This window comes from Coturnix japonica, chromosome 4, assembly GCF_001577835.2.
Source record: "Coturnix japonica isolate 7356 chromosome 4, Coturnix japonica 2.1, whole genome shotgun sequence".
NCBI lineage: Eukaryota > Metazoa > Chordata > Aves > Galliformes > Phasianidae > Coturnix > Coturnix japonica.
Genome location: NC_029519.1, coordinates 53,760,225 through 53,782,296, shown reverse-complemented (window position 1 = coordinate 53,782,296; position 22,072 = coordinate 53,760,225). Strand labels below are relative to the sequence as shown.

Here is a 22,072-nt window from a genome sequence, read left to right as displayed (position 1 = left end):
CACACAAGCCGTTTTGCTGGTACATTCTTGCTCCAGTACTTTCTTCTAGTCTGTGGTTTACGAACTTCACATTGAATTTGGCCCTGTGTAGCTGCATTGTTAAATGTTGGTTGAAATCGTTACGTCTCTTTATTTTTATATATTCTGCAAATAAAGTTGTTCAGTGTTTGGTTTGCTTCTATATACCTTGGGGGGGACAAGTGAGTGACTAACAGAATGTGAATCCTTGTGCTCCATTTGAATCTTTTCTAGTTTGAAGAAGGCCAGAGATCTGAAAGCAGTGGGACATATGTACAAAACCAAAAAGCTATAATCCAGTTTTGCAGTAGACTGGCACTAGATAACTGGATTAGCACTCTTGACAGTTAGGGCAATACGAGTCTGGAGAGCGTCTTGCTTTTTCAGCTAGGAGAGATGAGACTTGAAGACAGCGTATTTTTGGTAATGCAGATGGAACTGTGTTTACATCCAGAGGGAGAGAATTGTCATTCCCAACACTTTCAAATGTGCTTAGTTGGATTTATTTATTTATTATTAGTATGTTTTTAATTGACATAGATGGGTTCCTTGAGCTGTATTCTCAAGCGCTATAAACCATCAGGGCTCCATTGAAATCTAGTATGTTTTTTGCAGATTCAGCTTTTTTTTTTTTTTAACCAGAGACTGAGTGTAACAGTTGGAGTCTACTTTTTAAAGGATTCTGCTTTCCTTCAGCTAAGGGTTACTCGTGCAGTCTGTGATGTGCAGTAAATGCTGAATCCATGCTGACTAGTATATAGCCTAGCCAAGATTCCTTCAAACTGGCCAACGGTGTAGCTATACTAGTGCAGCACTTGGTGCCAATCAGGTCTGTTAAGAACTCATGGCACATTAGACTGGGGAGAATATCACACTTCACTATACTGTCCCTGGGGCCTGAGCTTCTAGGACTGTACAACTCTGGTTTTAGCATATCAGTTAAATTAATTTTTTCTCCACTTAAATGAGGGAAACTTGGATTCTTTATGGAAAGATAGAAGGAAACTGGCAGCAATTATACATGTTTTAATGCTGAGATTTGTTGATACTGAAAGTCAAAAGGCTCTCCTTTCTGTGTTCTAGTGGCAGTGCTGTGGGGCTTTTGGAGCTGATGACTGGAACCTTAATATTTACTTCAATTGCACAGATTCCAATGCAAGTCGAGAGCGCTGTGGTGTGCCATTCTCTTGCTGCACTAAAGACCCTGCCGTAAGTCACAGTCAAGAGAGTAGAAGGGGTCTGCTTTTCAATTTTAAATGGTTGTATGAGATTTGTCTGGAAGTCATGCGTGATCTTAACTTTTCTACCATCTTTTTTGTTTATTTGTTTGTTTTGTAAACTTGAAGCACAGTGTAACTACTAATTTCTCTTCTACCAGCAAAAATCCTGAACTAACTTAAGTCTTCACTGTATGCTTTTCATGTTTGCTGCTTTTCATTAGAATGAGAGATGCACAAGGTTGGCTGAATGTATGTGTTAATTTTAGCAAGTATAAAAAGCAGAAGTCCGTAATGAGCTGAAGGATGTGAGCTTTTGGTTATCGTGATACTTCATTTGCTGCCTTAAAGAACAACTGTAAGGTCATTGATGTGATGTGATGATGTAGAAGTAGGGGAGGTAAGAGAGAGAGAGAGAGAGTCTGGGGAAAGGAAGACATTCTGTTGGTCTAGAAGGAGCTGGTCAGAGAGCGTATAGACAAAATCAACTCACGCAAGTACGTGGACCCTGAGGGGATGCATCCATGTGTACTGAGGGAGCTGGCAAAGGTTACTACTGAACTTCTTTCAGTCATCTTGGAAAGATCTTGGTGAACGTAAGAGGTGCCTGAAGACTGCAGTATAGCCAGTGTCACTCCAGTTTTCAAAAAGGGCAAAGAAGGAGGATTCAGGAAACTGAAGACCAGTCATCCTCACCTCTGTTCATGGAAACGTGATGGAACAACTTGTTCTGGGTGCCATTTCCAAGAAATTGGAAAGAAGATGGTTATCAGAAGTAGTCAATGTGAATTCACCAAGGGGTAGCCTTCTATGATGTAATCACTGGCTGGGTAGAGATGGCATTCACATGTGACCAAGAAGGCCAGTGCTATCTTGTGGTGTATTAAAAAGAGCATGGCCAGCAGGTCAAGGAAGGTGATCTTTTCTACTCTGTTTTGGTGAGGCCACATTTAGAATATTATGATCAGTTCTGGGCTCCCCAGTTCAAAAAAGACAGGGATCTCCTAGAAGGAGTCCAGCAAAGGGCTGCAAAGATGATTAAGAGTCTGGAGCATTTCCTGTGTGAGGAAAGGCTGAATAACCTGGATCTGTTTAGCCTGGGGGAAAGAAGACTGAGTGGGGATCTGATTAATGTTTATAAACATCTGAAGAGAGGTGGGAGGCTAATGGGTGAGGTCAGGCTCTTCTTGGTGGTGTGTAGTTACAGGGCAAGGAGTAATAGCCTAAAACATGAACACTGGAAGTTCCATACTAGCATGTGGCAGAATATCTTTATGGAATGAGTGATGGAGCACTGGAACAGGTTGTCCAGAGAGGTCATGGAGTCTTTTTCAGTGGAGATATTTGAGACCTGTCTGGACACTTGCCTGTGTGACCCATTTTAGGTTACCTGTTTTAGTAGGGGAGTTGGAGGTGTCTGGTGGTTTTTCTCCACCTGGAAGGACTTCTAGTTCCTTGAGTATCTGAGTCCATAGCACTAACTAAAATCAGGTGAGTTGCCAGCAGGCAGCTCAGGTGCTTCCTGCCTTGCTAATGCAAAGCAGCTACTCCTCTGGCATCTAATCACTTCAGTTTTTATTCTCCTTAGCCTTCCATTTGCGCTTGCTGCCTTCTGGTTCCTCTGGAGTTAAATGCATCTTCAAACTTGTTTAAATATTCACAAGGAATATTCATACGCCTTAACAAAGTATTATAACAAAATGGAAAGCATGTTAGAATCATAGAATCGCAAGGTTGGAAAAGACCTACAAGATCATCTAGACCAACTGTCCTCCTATTACCATTGCTACCACAAGTCACTAAACCATATCTTGTAGCTCTTCCAGATGCCTCTTGAACTCTGCCAGGGTTGGTAACTCTACCACCTCCCTGGGCAGCCATTACAGTGCCTGACCACTCTCTGAGAGAAAAAGTTTTTCCTTATGTCTAATCTAAACCTCCTCTGCTACAACTTGCAGCCATTTCCTTGCGTCCTCTTAAGCTTAGGATTTCCCCCTAATGTTCACCAGTCTGCTCACCCACACACAGAGCTCATCACAACCCAGTTATAAAAATATAGTTGTTATAAAACCATACCAGTGACAGTGCTACCATGTAATCCTATAAATATATAATCTATGCTAAGGTTTCCTGTCTGTGTATATAGTTATTCATTTTCTTAGAGTGTGATGAGGTAACCAGAAATTTTAAGATAAGCCTCATTCTTATTCATTGTAGAGAAGCAGTACACGTAACTGCCTTTAAAATAAAGATTGCCTAATGCATGTAATGAATATAAATGTAACCAAGCTGCGACAGTTTTATTGTATGCAATGATATACGCAGATTTATTCCATAGGAAAGCAAATTTGTGTCTTTTAGAATTAAAAGTTCAGTGTTCAACTGATGCAGAAAGTTATGTGCATGCTTTCTTGAACAGGACTTGCTTTTGGTGTAGCATTTAGTTTAGCTTAAATCAGGAAATGGTAAGTCTAAGCTAAGCCAAAGCAAGTCTCCTTTGAGACAAATTTAGACTCCTCTAGTTCACTTCATAGTTTAACAAGTTGAAATGTTGTACGTTTTTCTACAGGCAAGGCCTAGAAAAGATGGCATATTTTCATTTCATTCTTCACACTTTCTTTCAGTTATCAGATCCTGAGCTTAAAGACAGAAGATATTGGTAATAAAGCAAGTTTAAAAAAAAAAAAAAAAGCTTAAAAACCCTCTTTGGAACTCTTGGAATCTTATCTGCTTGTGAAGCCCTGAAGTGCAGGGCTCTCTGATATTCTAGGTCCTAGAACAGGAGAATTCATCTCATTAAAGAATAAAAATTACTCAGATTCTAAGGGTGCATGGAGGGAATTCAGCTTGGGCAACTGGCAGGATTGGTACCTGTTGATGTACTTCCTGAGAAGTTGAAAAATGCTTAGGGGAGCTTAAGTGCTAACAGGAGATTTCTTTGTATGGCTGTTATTTAAAATCTACCTCTGCTGACTGTGTTTCTAACTTCCCACAATTTGTTTAAATTGTGATGTTCAGTACACCTAGCTAATACTGGCTGATTTTTCTGATTTCCTTGTGCAACTTCTTCTGCTCACCATTATGATATGAACTAGTAACTTAATATTTTGCTGTTGTTGCAGCAAATTAGTTGCTTTTTTTTTTTTTTTTTTGCCGTGAAATATCTATGTATACAGAGTACAGTCAGCCTCAGCTTCCACTGTGTAGCACCTGTTCAGTAGGAAAAGTCTGTCTTAGCCTGCTGGAGGTGCTTGAAGAGTGCTGAAGCAGAGGCAGTAGTACCCCATTGGTATCAAGATCCCTTAAGAAAGAATGGGCACTAGTAAACATTACCCATTTCTCCTTTTTCCTCTATTGTTTTGGAAAGGAACTAGGTACTATATATATTTCTACAGACATCCTGCAAGAACTTGCAGTTTCTGCAAACAGAACTGCTCCTTACCTCTTCATGACTGAGTGGAAAGTTCTTTTGCTTTAAGCAGGTGCATCCTAATCCCTTTGCTTTGATTTCCTGATGCTTACATATGGAATGTGGGGTTTACTCAGGTGGAGGGCTGGTTTTCCCACTGTGCTGAAAGTATTTTTCACCTTGTTTTTGTTTGTTGCTAATAATTAACAGCACTGAATGAAAGAGAGAAGAAGGATCTTTTAAAAAGTAGTGTGAAGACCAGCACTGAGGTGGTTGTATTATTACATACAGAACCAGCTCTGGTGAAGTGGGACAGGTTGCTTTGGAGAAATTTTTCACTCATTTATTTCCTGTTTGTCTCTCTTTCCTAGGAAGATGTTATTAATACTCAGTGTGGCTATGATGCAAGGCAAAAACCAGTAAGCATTTTTTTTTTCCCCTCTTCTTCTAATGTGTTCTAAGAATCTGAATCCCTCTGGCAAGAACAGTTTATTTTACTGGTAGAATAATTGAATGTAACTACCTCTCTTCTTCCTTTTTTCCTGACAGGAAGTTGATCAGCAGATTGTTATCTACACTAAAGGCTGTGTCCCTCAATTTGAGAAATGGTTGCAGGACAATCTTACCATAGTTGCTGGTATATTCATTGGGATAGCATTACTGCAGGTAAGTGCCATGTTCCTTGTAATGGGTCGCATAGAAGAACAGCAGAGAAATAAAACATGTAGGTGCTGGGTGGGGGCTGAATATGAGAACTGGAAATACAGTATGAGTTTCAGCTAGAGATATAAGCTGTGTAGATTTTAGTGAGGTGTGCTAAATGCTTGAGGCTTTTTTTGTGTGTGTTAAGAGGCACTTAATTTTTGTCAGTAAAGATTTTCCTTTTCAGCTGTTCACAGGTCAAAATCAACACTGTATTAGCTAAAGATTGGAGAGAGATTTTTTAGCCCGTACAGATCTACAGTTTGTGATGTTTAAATGAGCCATGGAATACCTTTACAGTTGTTTTTGTGAAGGAAATACAGAACAATTCAATTTCCTGGAACCCAGCGATGCTATAAAAAGATGAGGGTTACAGGAGTTTTTCAATACTTTCTTCTGCCAACACTTAGTGTTAATGTCTAAATTTCTGTTGCTTGTTTTCCTATCAAAGTTTTGTATAACTGAAGGGGTTTGCCTGTGTGGAAAGAGTTGTCCAATGCTCCAAATGAATAAACTGTTGTCTCTTACAGATATTTGGGATTTGCTTAGCCCAGAATTTGGTTAGTGACATTGAGGCTGTCAGAGCCAGCTGGTAAAACTGCTGAAGTAACTACAACAAGACACTGGACAACCGAAACCCTCTGAAACCTCCAGTGTGTCTCTCCGACACCAAGCTGTATGGACATGGGTGACAGGGAAGCCTTCTCTCCCACACTGTCTCAAGTTTAAGTTCCTGATATTGCAGTGAACTCGTATTTCTTTGGGGTAGGGATGAGAAGAGTGGGCTCTTTAAAATCTGCTGCTCACTGACGATTCTTTTTTTGTTCTTTTTGCTTTAAACCACCAGTTTGAAAGCTGTTGAGCCGTGAATCTCTACTGTATTCTTGATCCTGAGTAACAAGTGGACACTTTTTAAAAATTGGTGTTTTCAGTGGGACAGAGTTGCATCATTATAATCTGTGGATATACTGTTTATTCTTCATGTCATGAGCTCTTAGTAGCTGCCAAGTATTCCTGAGATGGTCACTCACCTCACCACTCTGTAAAGGAACTGTCTTTATTTTCACAGATAAACATAGCTACAGCCTAAACTCATCAAGCAGGAAACAACTTTCTATGCATCTATTGTACAGTAAATGAAACTGTTTTTAAAACAAGGGAAAGTTACTTTTTTGGTGTGGTTGGTTTTTTGTTTGTTTTTGTTTTTTGTTCCTTTTACACAAGGTTCCAGCCATCTCCCTGTAGTACTTTCAAGTTGGAATCAGCAAGCTCGCAGGGAGAACTGCCTAGTTTTATCAACATCTTTCTTCCTTTCTCCGCCCTTGTGTGAATGGAAAGGAGTTTTATATTTGTCAGACAAGGGTTGTGGAGCCTTTAGTTGCTGCCGTACCTTAGGCAAGAATGAGATATAACTGTATAAATGTATGAAAGCAGTGTGGATATTGGGTCCAAGTGAATATTATTATTCGAAAAAATGATTTATATATTAACTTAAAAAAAAAATCAAAGCATATGTATCTGATATGGCTAAATCTTTTGTTTCTCTGGAATTTAGTGTAACCTAATATACTAATATTAGGGATCTCACTAATATTATGCTTTGATATACTTGTACAAAACTTCTTTTAAGATAATTTCTTGGTCTTTAGTGTTTCTCTTTTGATTTTCTTTTTTTTTTCTTCAATTCTTTTCACTTGCATGAGCTGTGGAGTAAGAATCTGTGACGCTCCAGTGCTTTAAATCTGTGCATATGTTTTAATACAGTCTAATCCAAACTTGTTTATTGGTAAATGCATGTGATTATGGGAAGATCATATTCCATTCCTTTGGAGAGAACAGCTTTTACCGGAGTAAATGCTTACTTCCAGTGGACAAATCCTTGCTCTGAAGATAAAATGCAACAACAAGAACAAAAAATCTTGAAGCAATGGAATAAAAGTTCTAAAATAGAAATGTGCATTAGGATCAGCCAAGACACATACTCTTGAAATGGACAAAGGAGCAAAATTTGGAATCAAACTCAAATAGTGGAAGAAGAATCAGATCAGACTCCTTCCACCTTAAAGTTTGATTTGTTGTTCTTCAAAACTAATAGTGAATTTACAAACCTGACCCAGACTTGGATAGTTTCATTGCACTTTGTACAAATTATGCTTCTTTTATTACCTTTTTCAATGTCTGTAGAATAAGCCCTGAAAGCTATGAGCTCTTTGCTCCTGCTTTGGTAAAACAGTGATAAAAAGGTGTGTAGCACCTCTTTGAGGAGTACAAGGAGTAGATGCATTGTTTCTTAAGTGTCCCTGTGGGGGATGGACAGGAGGCTGCTCTGGTGGCCTATTAAGGTCTTTTCTGGTCCCATGAATCTTAAACACAAGATTACATGTACCCTTGCATATTTTGCCTTTCTGTGCTTTAGTCAACTGTGTTTTTCCCCCATCCAAAAACTGGTATTGGGCACACTGGTGATCCACAGATGCTACAGAAAGTCCTGTGGTCCTTCTGTCTGTCAGTATTACCTCATTCTCTTCTGGTTAACTCCCAATGACTGTCTCTGAATCAGGCAGCCTCCATATCCTTCGGTATCTGCTGTTAAAGGCCAGCCATGACTCAGAGGTGTTTTTTTGTTTTTTTTTCTTTTTCTTCTTCTTTTTTTTTTTTTTTTTTTTTTTTTTTTAAGCCTTTGCAAGTGATTATAGTTCACTGTCCTTAATAAAGTTGGTTCCACCTCACCGCAGTGTTATGTTTTTCTTAGTCACTCCTCATTTTGAGGAGTTACCAGTGTTGGTTTCCCACAAAGAGACACACCATTTTGCCTGATAGCAGCAAGACAGACAGATCATCAGCACCTATGATGCTGCACTGATGAAATGGTGTGGGGAGAAGTCAGGCAAGTCTGGTTCAGGAAATAACTCCTTCACTCAAGAGCTTTGGTTGTGACCCAGCACTTTGCTTTGAGAAAAAAAGAGAAAAAGTCTGTATTACAGAAACATTCCTTATTGCCACTGATCTTAAATACTGCTGTTGCTGCTATGGGCTTCTGAAGACAACTTCCATTCCTCTACTTGAATTTCTGCGGTTGTACTGTATTGGCCTTCTGTCTCATTGTGCTGTTCTCTGAGCTCCAGTCTGCTGGATGTGTGCTGGCAGTGTCAGGCTGATAGGAAGGTAAATGATCTGAGGTGAGCAAGTCTTTTTATCAGTATTTGCACAAGTACTCACAAATGTGCAACATATCTTGTGAGTCCCGGAGTGACCATTCTTATTAAAAAACCACTATATTTTTCTAGGCCTTGTATTTTTTGCTGCAGATGTTAATTCCCTCCCCCCATAGCTCCCTATAACTTTTCTGGTTTTTGCAGTTATTTGATGGATGAACACTGAATGTTCAGGATTACCTACTTGTATCCCACATTTAAATCCCACATTTCTGTCTACAGATTGGATTAGATGTCCTAGAAATGCCCCAGCAACTGGCAGCTTAGGTATCCAATTTGGAAAGCTTGTGGGAAGCATTGGAGGTCAATCCATTATGGTCAGAGCCTACCAAAATCAATCAAGCTTTTTTCTAGAAAACCTTACAAAAACTTCATGTGAGCACAACTAGAGCACAACAACATAGGCTCATTTTCCAAAGCAATAAGATATAAGATAAGGCAGTACGAGTTTTTGGCAATCTCTAGCTTGTCTGATGTGCTAGTGGGTGAGTTCAGAGGTTGGTGTAACTTTCCTTAATTTGCAGTGGTTGCTTAAAACTTTGTTGTGATGCTTGTGGCTCTTCATGGAGCATGAGACAGCTGTTTGCTGTGAGCTTCCTATGTGATGGGAGTGTTTCTGCTTAGAGGTTGCTTTGGTGATGGCCCTGATTTTAAAGCCATTTTTGGATTCTCCACTGAACCCTAGCAAAGGGCACCACAATTCTTGCTCCTCTGCTTTCTAAATTCTCTCCATATTCACAAGCCTTTTCTTATGTGTATGTTCTTTTAATACCTAATGAACAAGTGTTTGGTTTGTCTATGTGTTTGTTTCTGTAGACAGTAGATATCTTTGTTTCAAAATCCATAATTTTGATTGTATCCCTTTGAGTTTGAAGCAGTGGAGATGTTGCTCAAGTGCTCTCTGTCCTACAAGCCTTCTCTCCCTTCGAGAGGGATGCTGATTGTGGTTCTGCTGTGTAAATAGTGTTTGAAATGTAAATAGCAGCATGCAGATTAAATGATTCTTGCACATGATTGCTTTTCACCCTTGAAGTGTTTATACTGACAAACAAGATAATCCACCGTGCAACTTCACTGACCGAACCTGAGCGCAGCAAATGGCCATTTGTGCTGTACCTCGCCTTGTCGGTGAGGCAGAAGCTCTTTAGTCGCCTGCCACCTACTGTCTGCGGGCTCACTTGCAGCAGGTACTCAGAGGGGAAAGCTCTGTTAATATCAGGACTTCCCTTTCATTTTTCCTTTGCTACTTGGCATTAGGAGAATAGAATTAGACTGTAAACTGGAGTATCAGAGTCAGGGCCCCCTACCAGTTTTGGGAGGCAAACATCACTTGCGGCAGGACTAAGCATGGTGCTATTTGAATTGCTGTGGTCCTGAATGTTAATTTGCATTTTTACTTCATTAGAGATGCCCTTGGCAAAATTGATTCTGATGAACACTGCTGGTTACAAGAGAAACTCTCATGTGTATTCTTAATTCCATTTCCTTTCCTGCTGTACATGTGCCATTTGGGTGCACTGTAGCGATAGTTCTGCAAATGACTGGGGGGGTGGGGTGGGGGTTAAATCTCAACAGGCGTCAAGAGCTAGTAAAGGTTCCAGTTGCTCTCTCCTATTTTTGTTTTCTCTCTGAAGCTTTTGAGAGTGTCTGTATTTGTTAGCAAAACTGTATAATGCAAACAAAGGAATCTACCTTGTTTGATCTGCTACCTACCAAAATTTGCCACTTTAAGAAAAATCTTCTTCCCCTAACATTCAGCAACATTGTCACTGCTAGCGTGTATCATGCAGGAGTGTGTGCCATGCCACGTTACTAGCTGTCTATTGTGTTTCAGCAATACAAAGTTGTTGACGAGAAGCTCCATCTGTATGTATGTTCATGTTCATCCTGTGTACTCAGTAGAGATGGACCTATTGCTGCCTTGATTTCTGGTGAGGATGGGATTTGGGTTTTGTGGCTCAGGTCCATCTCTGAGAAGTGTTTTCTAGATTAGTTCCAACTGGATCTCTGTGCTTGGATCATCCAATGGCACAAGGAAAGGTGTTGATATTTACCCTTTATGTATCATTCCTTTTTATACGAATGTATTCTTGTGTTCCTTTTTTTTTTTTTTTTTTTTAATCAGATGTAAAATTGATTGTAAAAGCCAACTACATTTACTGATTGAAAGTATTGGTATAACAGAACTGCATGCCCAGTAGAGTTTGACTTGAACTTTAGTTATCTGATTTCAGACTGGTTATCTTTGGTCTAGGAGAAAAGCATAGATCAGGTGCATATGTATTACTTGTCATCTTTAGCAGTAGACTGTGGTATTGTATCACATGCTGATCTCAATGGATGTAACTGGAGTATACTTAGGAAGTTAATACAACTTCCTGGTAATTCATTTTAAGCTATTGAAAGTGGTCTTGGTCATGCTACTTGTGTTCTTGGGTTTTTGTTTTTTAATAGATGCATTTTTTTTTTAGGTATGTTTTAATACACTTACGATGGACAACACGATAGTTTTAATAGTTGTGCAGTACTCTGTATTTACTTGAAGTAAATCATTTTATATGCAATTTGTTAGATAATTACAATTTTATAAATAAAATTGCGTGAAATATGGTGTTGTGAATGTGTACTCTTGGTGTAGCACTTAATGTTGAAGATACAAATTTCAGGCAAAACTCCTCTGAGGAAATGGCACCCTCTTCTCTCCCCCAAACTGGCAGGGAAAATAAATCCCAGGGTCTCACATGCACATAGAATTTACATTCTGAGATAGTCACGAGACATGTTGTGTGCTGCCCATGGCTGCTATTAAATAAGTAATAATCTAATACCTCAACACACATCCTCAAAAGAAGAAAACTCGCATCTAGCATCAGCTGTTACTGAAGTGTAGCTAACAAATGTGCTCTGTTTATTTCTGACAGGTCACTGGTGTTCTTCGTGCTGCTGTGGCTGCTGGTCAGTACAGCTGTTGGAGCTCCCACCACAGTCATTTTAGTGACCATGAAGTGTTGAGATCTCTGCAGGGAGCAGAATGAAGGGGTATAGCGTTTTGTCATGCATTAGATGTTTGTCAAGGGAAGTGGAAATTTAAGTTTTCTAAGTGTAATATCTCCAAACAAAAGTAGTGAGGGCTGGCTTATTGAATTGTGCAGGTAACAGGTAACCATGTGTAATGATTGGACTTGTTTACAAATAAGGGGAAAGAACTTAGTATTTCAAAAGCCGTAAGGAAAGCGAATCCAGTTCACTATCTCTAAAATACAGTGTTTCATCAACCTGCATTGTTTTGTGATAAGTAATAAGTATAGTTGGTTTGAGGCACTTTGGAAAACAGACTGACAAAACCAAATGTTCCTGGGAAGTCAGTGCCCTGATTCAATTCCCCTAAAGTACTTACCACCGCTATTTCCGCAGTGGAAAATCTTGCCTCCATCTTTAGTAGTACTGGCAGCACCTGGCTTGATCAAGATTTTGCACTGGGTGCAAATGTGTAGGTCTGTTCTGGCAGATGGGGCTCTGTGAGAGGCATTTCTCACAAGTTTCACCAAGAAGTACAGTTTCTGAACTTCTAGGGGCTGGTGAGCTGTTTGTCATCTTTCATTGATCTGGTTGAATCAGAGAGCTGGTATGAATTGGGCCAAATGATTACGATCATTTGTCTTGTGACAGCTTCTGGCTATGACAGGTTATGTGCTGCCCCAGTGCACGTGCTCCTTTCTAGTCCTGTTGTGGGCTAAGAGATGTGAACACCAAAGTACATCATAAACCTGGCCTTATTTTGTGCTGTGTTTTTGACTGTTCTTAGGTCTTGTTTCTCTAATGAAGAGAGATTGAGAGAATATATGATTTGCCAACTACATAGAAATGTCCTGCTGGCTGCCTCAGATCAATGCAGCATTTTTGTGGACAGATAGTTTCTTCAGTTGTCTTCTGCCATAACACAAAACCATCTTCACACTTGTGCAGGCTTAGCATGGTCTTTATCTAGAAGTGTAAGTCACTTGGTATTCTGTCCTGGGAAACCATCTGAAAATTAAAGGGTATCACTGTTGGCCTTTATGCTTGCTGTGCCGGTAGTATCTCTAATAAAAATTCAGTAATAGGAAATGTCTGATATTTAACTTGAAGTCCAGATAGACAAGAAGGTGAATGGGAATTGTCACTCCTTTTTTATGCCCTGCTTATGTGAGCAGTTGTGGTTTATGCCAGTGTATAAAGGAATAAAGAATCTAGAACTGGGTAAGTCATTGATAAATGATCTAATGTATTTTGGAATCTATTGGAATTAATGGAAATTCTTTCCATGCCTGAAAACTTGGGCTCATATAAGCCTGCTATTAAGTGTGATTGTAAACATGCGGGCTGCATTTACCAGTGTAGAAGTTCTGCATTATTCACAGCCTCGTGTTATAGGGCTGTAATCTGTGTCCACAGCAATATGTTCTGGAGGTGGCTTTATTGCTAGCTATACTAACATGTATTTTGAATTTGTTTGTTTGTTTGTTTTAATAAGAGGCTCTTGTACAGTTGGTACTTGAGGCTTTTTCTTTGCATTTTACTGATAGTTGCCAGTTACTTTCTGGTACTGGATTAAATAGATGTGAAATTTGATCTTTTGTGTGAGTACTCCTATAGCATCTGTTGGGTTTTGGTACAGTCTCAAATCTGAAACAAACTGAAATATGTGTCCATTCTCTTTTCATACGCAGCCTCTGTGCACAACTCATTTTCTGGCATGAGTGGCATCTTCCATCACAGTGTGGGATGCCCAATGATTTCACAGAGCCTAGCAGTGAATTTGAGATGGTCAAAAGCTGTGTTTTGCAACCACATGGTGTGGAGTCACGTGTGTGCTTAGGCTCTAGGTTTGACTTGTGTTGATAAGCAAGGAGCCAGAGACTGAAGATAGAACTGAGAGCGCTGAATTCTCCTTTACTTAGTTGAGGAGAAATGCATGTGTTTCTTACTTGGTGGGGTTCTCTTCACAGAATCGTGGGGGTTGGAAAGGACCTCCAGAGATCCAACCCATCTTGATAAGCTGCTGCAAGATACGCTTTTTAAAATCCATCTAAAAATAACCCAAAACATAGTAACAAAAACCCACCCAACCCAACCAAGCCCAACAGCACCTGTGGCTACATGGCTTTATGGAATAAGGGTTGTGTTGTGTACTGCCATTGAAACCCACAATTGTTAAACAACCACAGTGCCTCTGGATGAGCATATACAGTGAAAGAGGCTGGAATTGTTTCCTTTGTATTCTTGCAGCTGAAAGGCAGTCAGCGGTTGTGTTGGGGACAGAGCCAGGAACAAGAAGGGCTCTTCAGCAGTACATGTTGGTACGGTCACAGCTTGTGTGAGTGAGTATGAAAAAGGACAAACCACAGGATAAGTGAAAGCACTGAAATTTTTATTTGTTTACCTCTAGGTACCACGAGTTTGACATTAACAGGCAAGACCAGTGAATGAGCAGCAGTACATTGCATTCAAACCTGCCTCCTCAGAGCACCAAAAATGGAGCTAGATTTACTTCTTAATCCTACAGTCAGTGCACTAGCCTGGACTTGCTGCATCTTGTACTGTCCCTAATTTAGTAGTACATTGTTATGCAGTTAGGGGGGTGTGAGGAAAGAGTCATTGTGTAGTACCACTTTTACATCATCATAGGACTACAACATGCACATTCCACTATGTGGCCCAAGCAACAAGAATACAAGTAGAACAGTTACGGGCGGAGACAGGTTCATGTTAACACCACCTATGAATTTTTAGAAACCTTTTTGGATGGGTACCTACAGCAGTTCATCAATTTGTGTGGGGACATTACACGCATGCACAAGTGATACAGTGGAAAACATAGCAGGAGCGACAGCAGGACAAAGGATGAAGGTGGAATCTGTGATGGATGCAATGAAAACAAGACCTTCCTCAGCTTTCTACAGCAAGTCTCTGCTCTGTTAGCGAGGCCTGCTGGGCAACAGTTTTGTTCTCATGGCTGCGGAGTTTTGATACGACTTCTAGGAACGCCATGTTCTGCACTTCCTTTTGGAGAGATTCTGGAAAAGAAATGGTAGGAGAAACAGTTCTTTGTATGAGATGTGCAAGAGAACAGCAAAGCATGGTGTGAAGCACTTAGGAAAGTGTCAGCACTACCCCGTGCCCATTGTATTTGTATAAGCCCACAAATGTAATCTTTTTATTTACTGTTTTGAATTGCTTTTAAGAATAGAGGAAATCTCTGAGGCTTTGAGCTTGCACAGACCCCCATATTTCAGGTAGAGATGAAGGATGAAGTTTCTGCATAGCAAACTATGCATAACAGTTACAAAAATCTACCTGGAATGCCTTCCAAAAAAGATGCTTAAGAATTTTTTTAATTGAATGTTTTTGTTTGATTCCTTAAACTATTTTGATGGAGTGAGCAAGTTCGCCTGAAGGGTTCACTGCATAGCTCGTCTGTATCAAATCAGCTCTGGCTGGTTGTGAGAGCGTGAAGAGGATATGTCACCACCTCATCACTGGTAGGTGGCCATTTTACAGTTCAGCTCTGTACTTGTCACAAGTACAGCACACCAGGTAATGTTATGTGTATATATACAGCATTTATGTTTGACTTGAAACTTTGAGGCCATTTCATGGTTCCTATCCTGGATAGCATTCTACTTGATGTCAGAAAGGAAAGGAAGGGAGCTTATTCAAAGCCCTATGCTCTAGACTTCCCACAGTTAAGAGCCAAAGCAGCTGGTTTTGTTTCATGTCCTGTTTAGTCCATTCTAGTGAACTCACTCAGCAACAAACACCTACATGTATTTTTTGCTTCCCAGGTGCTGCTGGGGGCTTAATCCCTGAGCTTCCCAGGAGGAATTCCAACCAGCTGTTTCAGATTAGCTATGCTATATATGCTATGCGTATTTACGGCTTTTCCTTACAACACTCTTGGGCATTTCTTTCTCTTCTTACTTTCTTGTTCACACGTTTTCACTGGGTTTTCTTTTTTTCTTGTAGTTATCCCTGTCTTTGTGTGTTGGGAGCTCTCATGCTGCTGTGCACCTGGGAACCAGTATATACTGAGCAGTGTCAGTGAAGCTGTTGGGTGCTTAGGCTGTGCAGGCACTTTCCATTCCCCTTTCTAAGATATCATCAAGCATAAGCAGTGTTACTGAACTGCCTTTGAGGAGCTTGCTGTGACTTGCTGCGTAAACAAAACTTAATACCAGAGTTGCTCAGTTGTTGCTCTTATATACTGGCTATTTTTACACGGGTCTATTCATGAGGAAGCAGGGCTGAACATTGGAGCAGCTCTGACTTCTTCACAGCTGTGCATTGCAATAATGTGCTGTCTGCTCCCTGGGAGAATGCCAAGATGCCTCATGTCTAGGCAAAGTTTACAGTGTGGTGGCAGAACAATCTCTGCCACTTGGATAACCCTGAAAAAACAAGGGAAGACTGCACCCTTATTCTGGTGGAATAGCGAGACAGTTGTTTGACTTTAAATAACACTGTCAGTCAATCTTGCAGGTGACGTGACTTGGAGAAATGAAAATGCAAGGGTCAGGCAAAACTTCTGAGGGTGACAGTTTTTGTTGTAAGTGCGCATAAGAACATCACAGTGAGTGAAAGAAATGTAGCCACTTCTTGAATCCTTAACTGAAGATCAAATGTGCTCCGTTCCCTGCATCAGCACTTCCAGCAGAGGCACATGTTGGAACACCTCCTGTTTATCACCACAAAGTCAGTTGTGCCTGGAGCATGCTTGGGCTGCCAAGGGAAGAACCCTTCCTAGCAAGGAGAGTGAGGATCCCTCCTAGGGCAGGACTACATCAACATGTTGTACTAAGTTCTCATTTGTATGTGTCTCTGCAAGTATTTCTTATCTTTTTAAACTTCCTGCAATTCTTGGAGGAATTTAAAGTCAAGAGGTACCTTGCAAACTTCTCTTCCACTTAATTTTACTTGTGTAAGTTGAAAAACAGCAAACCAGCCGTCATACATCAGTTACAGGGAACTTACAGCTAAAGGCGAAAATTAACTTGTTATCCATGTGCTTGCACAGAGAGCCCAATACTGTACAGTTTAAAATGTCTTTCATTTTTTTTTCCTGTTAAATTTCCAGGAGCTTCCTGCAGAAGCCAGAATCTGATTTCTGTAGTTAATATCCAAAACAGAATGAACAGCCTCTTTTTCTAGACCCTATAAAGTGTCACAGTAAACTGAGCCATTCTGCGAACACTCATAGTAAACGGAGAACTGGTCTCAGTGTATTTGCACATTTGCACGTGCCCTACGTTTAATCTACAGAAAGATTAATTATATAATTGTTTTGGGAAAGCAGTCCCTCTCAAGTACTCACCAGATCCTATAAGGGCACAGACCAGCACCATGGAGTTATATTTTATTTCTGGAGCACTCCTGTCATCTGATAGCAGTCTGTGTAGAATCTGAACAAGCTGAGCATTTTCAAGATCCTTTTCAGCAGTGACTGAAATACAAGTGAAAACTTGTGAAACTGGAATTGGTGCTTCATTGGATACTTTTGTGTTTCAGCCTTTTATGGAAACATGGATCTCTAACTGGTAATGAAACTGGTGCTGCAGTAGAACAGGTTGGATGGTTTGGTGATAGGAATCACAGCTCTCGCTATAAAAGTGCAAAATAGCCAAACTGCTTGAGAAGACAATCACTATGTTCAGTGATAAAATCTAATCTTAAATGTACAGTGAGCTGATGGAAAATGTGCCTGGCTTTCTACCTACTTAGGCTAGCACTTGCAACATTTAAGCATAGAAGACTTTGCCTGAATTTCCTTTTAGAAAATTTGCCTGAATTTAATATTGACAGGGGAAATCTTGACTCCACAGTAGGAAAACTCGAGGTCTATTGTTAACACTGTGAAAGGCTTTGCAAGATCAGAGTATGATTTTTTTTCCCCCTGAAGTTTTCTAGAAAATATACTGAATTCAGGCTTGAAACCTTTAGATGTCTGAAGGGTCAGAAAATTCACATAAATATCATTTCCTTTCAGTAAAAAAGAAATAATTGGCAGTGATTTGGAAGTTGAATGCAGCATTCTGCGGGTACACAATGACAAGAGATGAGATCAAAAACAAAAGTATGTGGTACTTGTTTAGTTCATTATACTAATTAATAAGCAAACAAACAGTACAAATTAAGCCCCCACTTAGAGGAGATTTAAGTTACTTGTTAGGAGGTAACTCTTTACTCAGAGGGCAGTGAGGCACTGGAACAGGCTGCCCAGAGAAGTTATGGATTCCACATCCCTGGAGATGTTCAAGGCAAAGTTGGATGGGATCTTGGGCAGTCTGATCTAGTGAGAGGCAGCCCTGACCATGGTGGGAGGAAGTGGAACTGGTTATTTTTGTTACCTTCCAACCTAAGCCATTCTATGAAGCTGAAGCATGTAATCATCTCTGTCTTCATATGGCAACTCTAGACATATTTTGGGGCCTCATCCACCTCTGTATGTATTCTGTAGCTCCTGCTGATTAGGTAAGTGAAAGCTTTTTTCAGATAAGTCCTCTCAAGAGGGGACTGACTGTTTCAGTGTACACAGGCCTCAGTCACAGTCTGTACTCCAAATTACAATTTTATTAACTGTTGGGTTTTATCTGAAATCTCCTGGAGGTTGTTCTGTATTCTGTGATCACCTATCAGAATAGAGAAGTAGATACCAGCAAATATCAACTTTCGGCATAAACTTATTGTTTGCCTATTTCTTTGCATGAATTGCCATCTATTTCCGTGCTACAAAAAGGGAGGTGAAAGCAGCAGCCTGTTCTACATTGCAAAATAAACTCACAGCGCTCTGCCTATAGGATTTCTTTTGAGCGCGGGCTGAAAAGAACACAGGTAGTGTTAACTGCTGGGATACTCACCTAACTCTAAAGCTGCTATTAGTGCCAGTGCAACGAGAGCTTCGTTTTGCATTATTACATGTTCACTGGTTGCCATGGTTACTAAATGCTTGATGCCACCACTCTGTACAATCGTCCTAATTACGTCCTAAAAGAAATGGCACAAAAATCTGCATTACATAAAACTGAAGTTTAAACATTTTAAACATTAAATATTGCATTTAAACAAAGTTAATGTGGATACTCACTGGCTATATGCACATTTAATCACATTGCATGAAAATGTATGTGCGGTTGAGCCTACAAATAATCTGCCACTAACTTTGCAATTATTATCTAGAACTTATTAAACCAAGCCAGTTAAGCACTTTTAAGACACGTATTGCTCTTTTCCACTTTACCATCTATAATTTCAGTTGCCTAACCTGTGCTGTGTTTGAACTTAGCTGGTGTTCAAAGATTATTAATTTATGTTATTAATTTTTCCCTTTATGTTGTCTTGTTGAAAGCAGTTTATCAAACCCACCCCAAAAAACTGTGTAATTGAGATAAGGAAATACAAGAATACAGTTTAATAATGTTGGCACCCCTCCCTGTGCTTCATCTCTCCATGGATTTTCAGTTTCTTCCAGATGTTCAGAGAGATGAGATCACAAATATTATATCCACTACTTAATAGAAATTGTATACTAGAATAAAAAGGTTTTCAGAAGTAGGCAGGAAAATGAATAAAAAATAAATGAATATGAGGCAGGTTAGGAAAGGACAATTCTGAGATACTGATAAGTCGGTTTTTGTTCTAAAGCCAGCAATTAAAATGGACCATTGACTAAGATCTAGGAAATAAAAATGCTGGCTGGGTTAAGTGACTTAAAGTAGTTTAAACATATATAAGCAGATTCTCTTTCCAAGTTCAAAATGTGATGTGCGTTACACATGTAATGAAGGATGAATAAAAATCTTGGGTGCATGCATTTTGATTACCTGTATGCCATCGTGAGAAAGATAGTCTGCACCTAAAGCAAATTTTCATCGTTATGTGCACAAAACGTATTTGGAAATTGTTTGCCTGGAGGTCAGGTAACTGTGCAGGCCAAGGGGCAGCTGTCCATGGAAATGTGGTTTGCCTTTGACATTTATTTTTTATTTGTTCAAATCTGCAAAGATTTGAAGCAGTAGTTGTTTCTTGAAATCAGAATCCAATTTAAATTTATAAGCCTGTTGAATTTCCATTTAAAGCACATGCCTCTTTCCAATTCCAACCACAAACCCGGCTCATTAACTGATACGTGTGTTTAGAATAATTTATGTTCCATTGCTTGCACAGACTGTGCGGTGATATTCTTTGCGTAAGGAAAAAGACACGATACAATCACAACCTTGAAAACTGAAATACTTGTAGACAGTCACACTGAAGATGCTTGTCGCACAAGTCACAGCATAATGACAGAAGAATTTGTCATTCAGAAAAAATAAGAGTTTTTAAATCACATCATGTCTGAAGTATGTAAGTGGTTCTATATTTTTTCCTACTCTCATGGATAGTTTTTCTCACTTGTGATTTTTCTGGTGGAAATCCAAAGTGACCTTGAGACTTGGAGTACTCTGGGAGCTGCTACTTTCTGTTTGACTTGGGGAATTTTGGCTATCTGTCTTGACATCAAAAGTTAAACGACTGTAGTTGAACATAGCCTCTGAAATGGCAGTGCCAAGCAGGTAAGAGGTGATAAGTCAGATAAATCAGGTTTGGGTACTCGTGCAACATAACAAAGGGAGTGTGTACTTGTGAATCAGAAGTTCCTAAACCACTCCCGCCTTTCTCAATGTTAGCCCAAGTACCAATAAATAAAAAATGATTTAAAATCTAATGTGCACTAAGGAACCAGTTATGTCTACAATCCAAACCTAGAGGGCAGTAAATGCTTTAAAAAAACCCAACAACCTTCTCAGCTGTTTTCTTCTACCAAAGACGTTTCTCCTGTAAGTACCCAAACCACAAAGAAATTCAACTGCGATAATTCTGTTAAGTGCAGTCTTAATACCAATTTCAAGCCATTAACTGTGTCTCTGCTTTTAGGATTAGATTCTGTTATATTGTAGAGTATTAATAATTTGCATCTGTGGCTTTTGACACCATCTATACACAGCACCTTGTAAGTGGTGTGAGGGTAGGTATGGAATTTGGAGTGGGAAAACTGGGCATAAATTGAACTGAAAATCAAAAACTGGACATAAAATGGAGAACGAGCATTAGAAGGGGACGGTAATCTAGAAATCAGTAAAGGTGTAGGTCTCCATATTCCTATTGATTTGTTTTTGTAGAGATATTGCATAGTGTTTGCATAGTATTGCATTGTGTTTTTCACTTTGCGAAAACCATGGACAAATGAAGAAGTCACTGTTGGTCAGAGTTCCCGCCATCACACTTCTTACTGTTAAGTAGAAAATATGGCAAGCTGAGCTTCTGCTGAATACAGATCAAATTCTAACAATCTAAGACTTAGCTGTATTCACTCTAACAGTGTTCCTTGACCTTCTTCTGTATTTTTTTTTTTTTACCTATGTAGATCCAGAGAGTGTTTAAACCTGATGCTTCACTTGGACTGGCAGGTCCTGGCAGCTGAGAGGATGTGAAACAGGAAATCAACCAACCCAGCTCTCAACAGTACTTAAATACCAGTAACCATGAAGTACAAAGGTAACTCTTTGTCCTTACAAGCTGAGCTTTTTCACCACTAACTTACTTTAGATTTGCTGTGTCGTATAAGTGCAGAAAGTAGTCTGTTTGATTCTCCCATCACACCTGCATGATCCTTGGCTTCACACCACTCCACCAATCGTTCCACCAGTTTTGCATTTTTTCCCAGTTGCTCAGCTGCTTCTGCTACATATTGCCGGAGCCAACAACACAACAGAGAAGTTGTCATTTTTTAAGCAAGTGCTAGAAAAATAAGCTGAAAGTTACTTACTAGAAGGAGTTTAGACATTCACCAGCTTGTACTGCATGAAAAATGAAGGTTGCATGGAAGCAATTAAAGCCAGTCAAAACGGAGACAAATATTAGAAACACTCATACCCAGTTCCCAAGTAAAACTCAGTTAAACTCAGCCCAGTTTGAAATTTGTGCAGTGATTAACATCAGAGAAAATACAGGTAGTGCCACATTCCCAGTTGAACTAGATAAAAAATTTCAAGGACCACCACAGTCAGTAAAATATTGTAGCTGATAGGTTGCATAAATTTCCTCAATGAATTTCTATTTCATAGAAATAGCATAGCTAATAGCTGTGGTAAACTACCACGTTCTGAAGTTGCTTTTCATTTTCTTTTTTTCCCCCAGAAATCTGCTGCACAAGGTTGAAAACAATTTGGTAATTTATTTCATTAATAACAGGTGTTAATTTCAAAAATACACGTTCCAGGTACAGAATAAGCTGCAGAACCAAAAGGTGTTTGCTGTTTTTGAACCTGCAACTTATCATGTAGCGAGTGCATTAGTATGTTTCAAGGAGCTTGGTACAGCTAGAGAATGCAGCAAGTGAACAGCAAAACTGGAGTTGTAGCTTTACAACTCCCACACCTCAGTGCATTCTCACATTGTGACAGTGTAGGAGTGGTCTGAAATATGAAAGTAAATAA

The 22,072-nt window shown here is 39.7% G+C and overlaps 2 protein-coding genes across 7 annotated transcripts in view; one reads left to right on the top strand and one right to left on the bottom strand.

The window, feature by feature from the left end:
- TSPAN5 (tetraspanin 5) overlaps nucleotides 1-11,171 on the top strand; it is a 76,335-nt gene extending 65,164 nt beyond the window's left edge. Inside the window, exons 5-8 of the mRNA XM_015862134.2 lie at nucleotides 1,102-1,227; nucleotides 5,016-5,063; nucleotides 5,194-5,310; nucleotides 5,877-11,171. Coding sequence (XP_015717620.1) covers nucleotides 1,102-1,227; nucleotides 5,016-5,063; nucleotides 5,194-5,310; nucleotides 5,877-5,942 — 357 coding nt within the window. The 3' untranslated portion in view covers nucleotides 5,943-11,171. The remainder of the gene's footprint in view (nucleotides 1-1,101; nucleotides 1,228-5,015; nucleotides 5,064-5,193; nucleotides 5,311-5,876) is intronic.
- A 2,779-nt stretch (nucleotides 11,172-13,950) lies between these two features.
- The window catches only part of RAP1GDS1 (Rap1 GTPase-GDP dissociation stimulator 1), an 81,094-nt gene continuing 72,972 nt past the window's right edge, over nucleotides 13,951-22,072 (bottom strand). For all 6 annotated transcript variants that reach the window (XM_015862105.2, XM_015862106.2, XM_032444550.1 and 3 more), the window contains 4 exons: nucleotides 21,178-21,317; nucleotides 18,455-18,581; nucleotides 16,912-17,040; nucleotides 13,951-14,617 (listed from right to left, as the gene is read on the bottom strand). In XM_015862105.2, coding sequence (XP_015717591.1) covers nucleotides 14,490-14,617; nucleotides 16,912-17,040; nucleotides 18,455-18,581; nucleotides 21,178-21,317 — 524 coding nt within the window. In that variant the 3' untranslated portion in view covers nucleotides 13,951-14,489. The remainder of the gene's footprint in view (nucleotides 14,618-16,911; nucleotides 17,041-18,454; nucleotides 18,582-21,177; nucleotides 21,318-22,072) is intronic.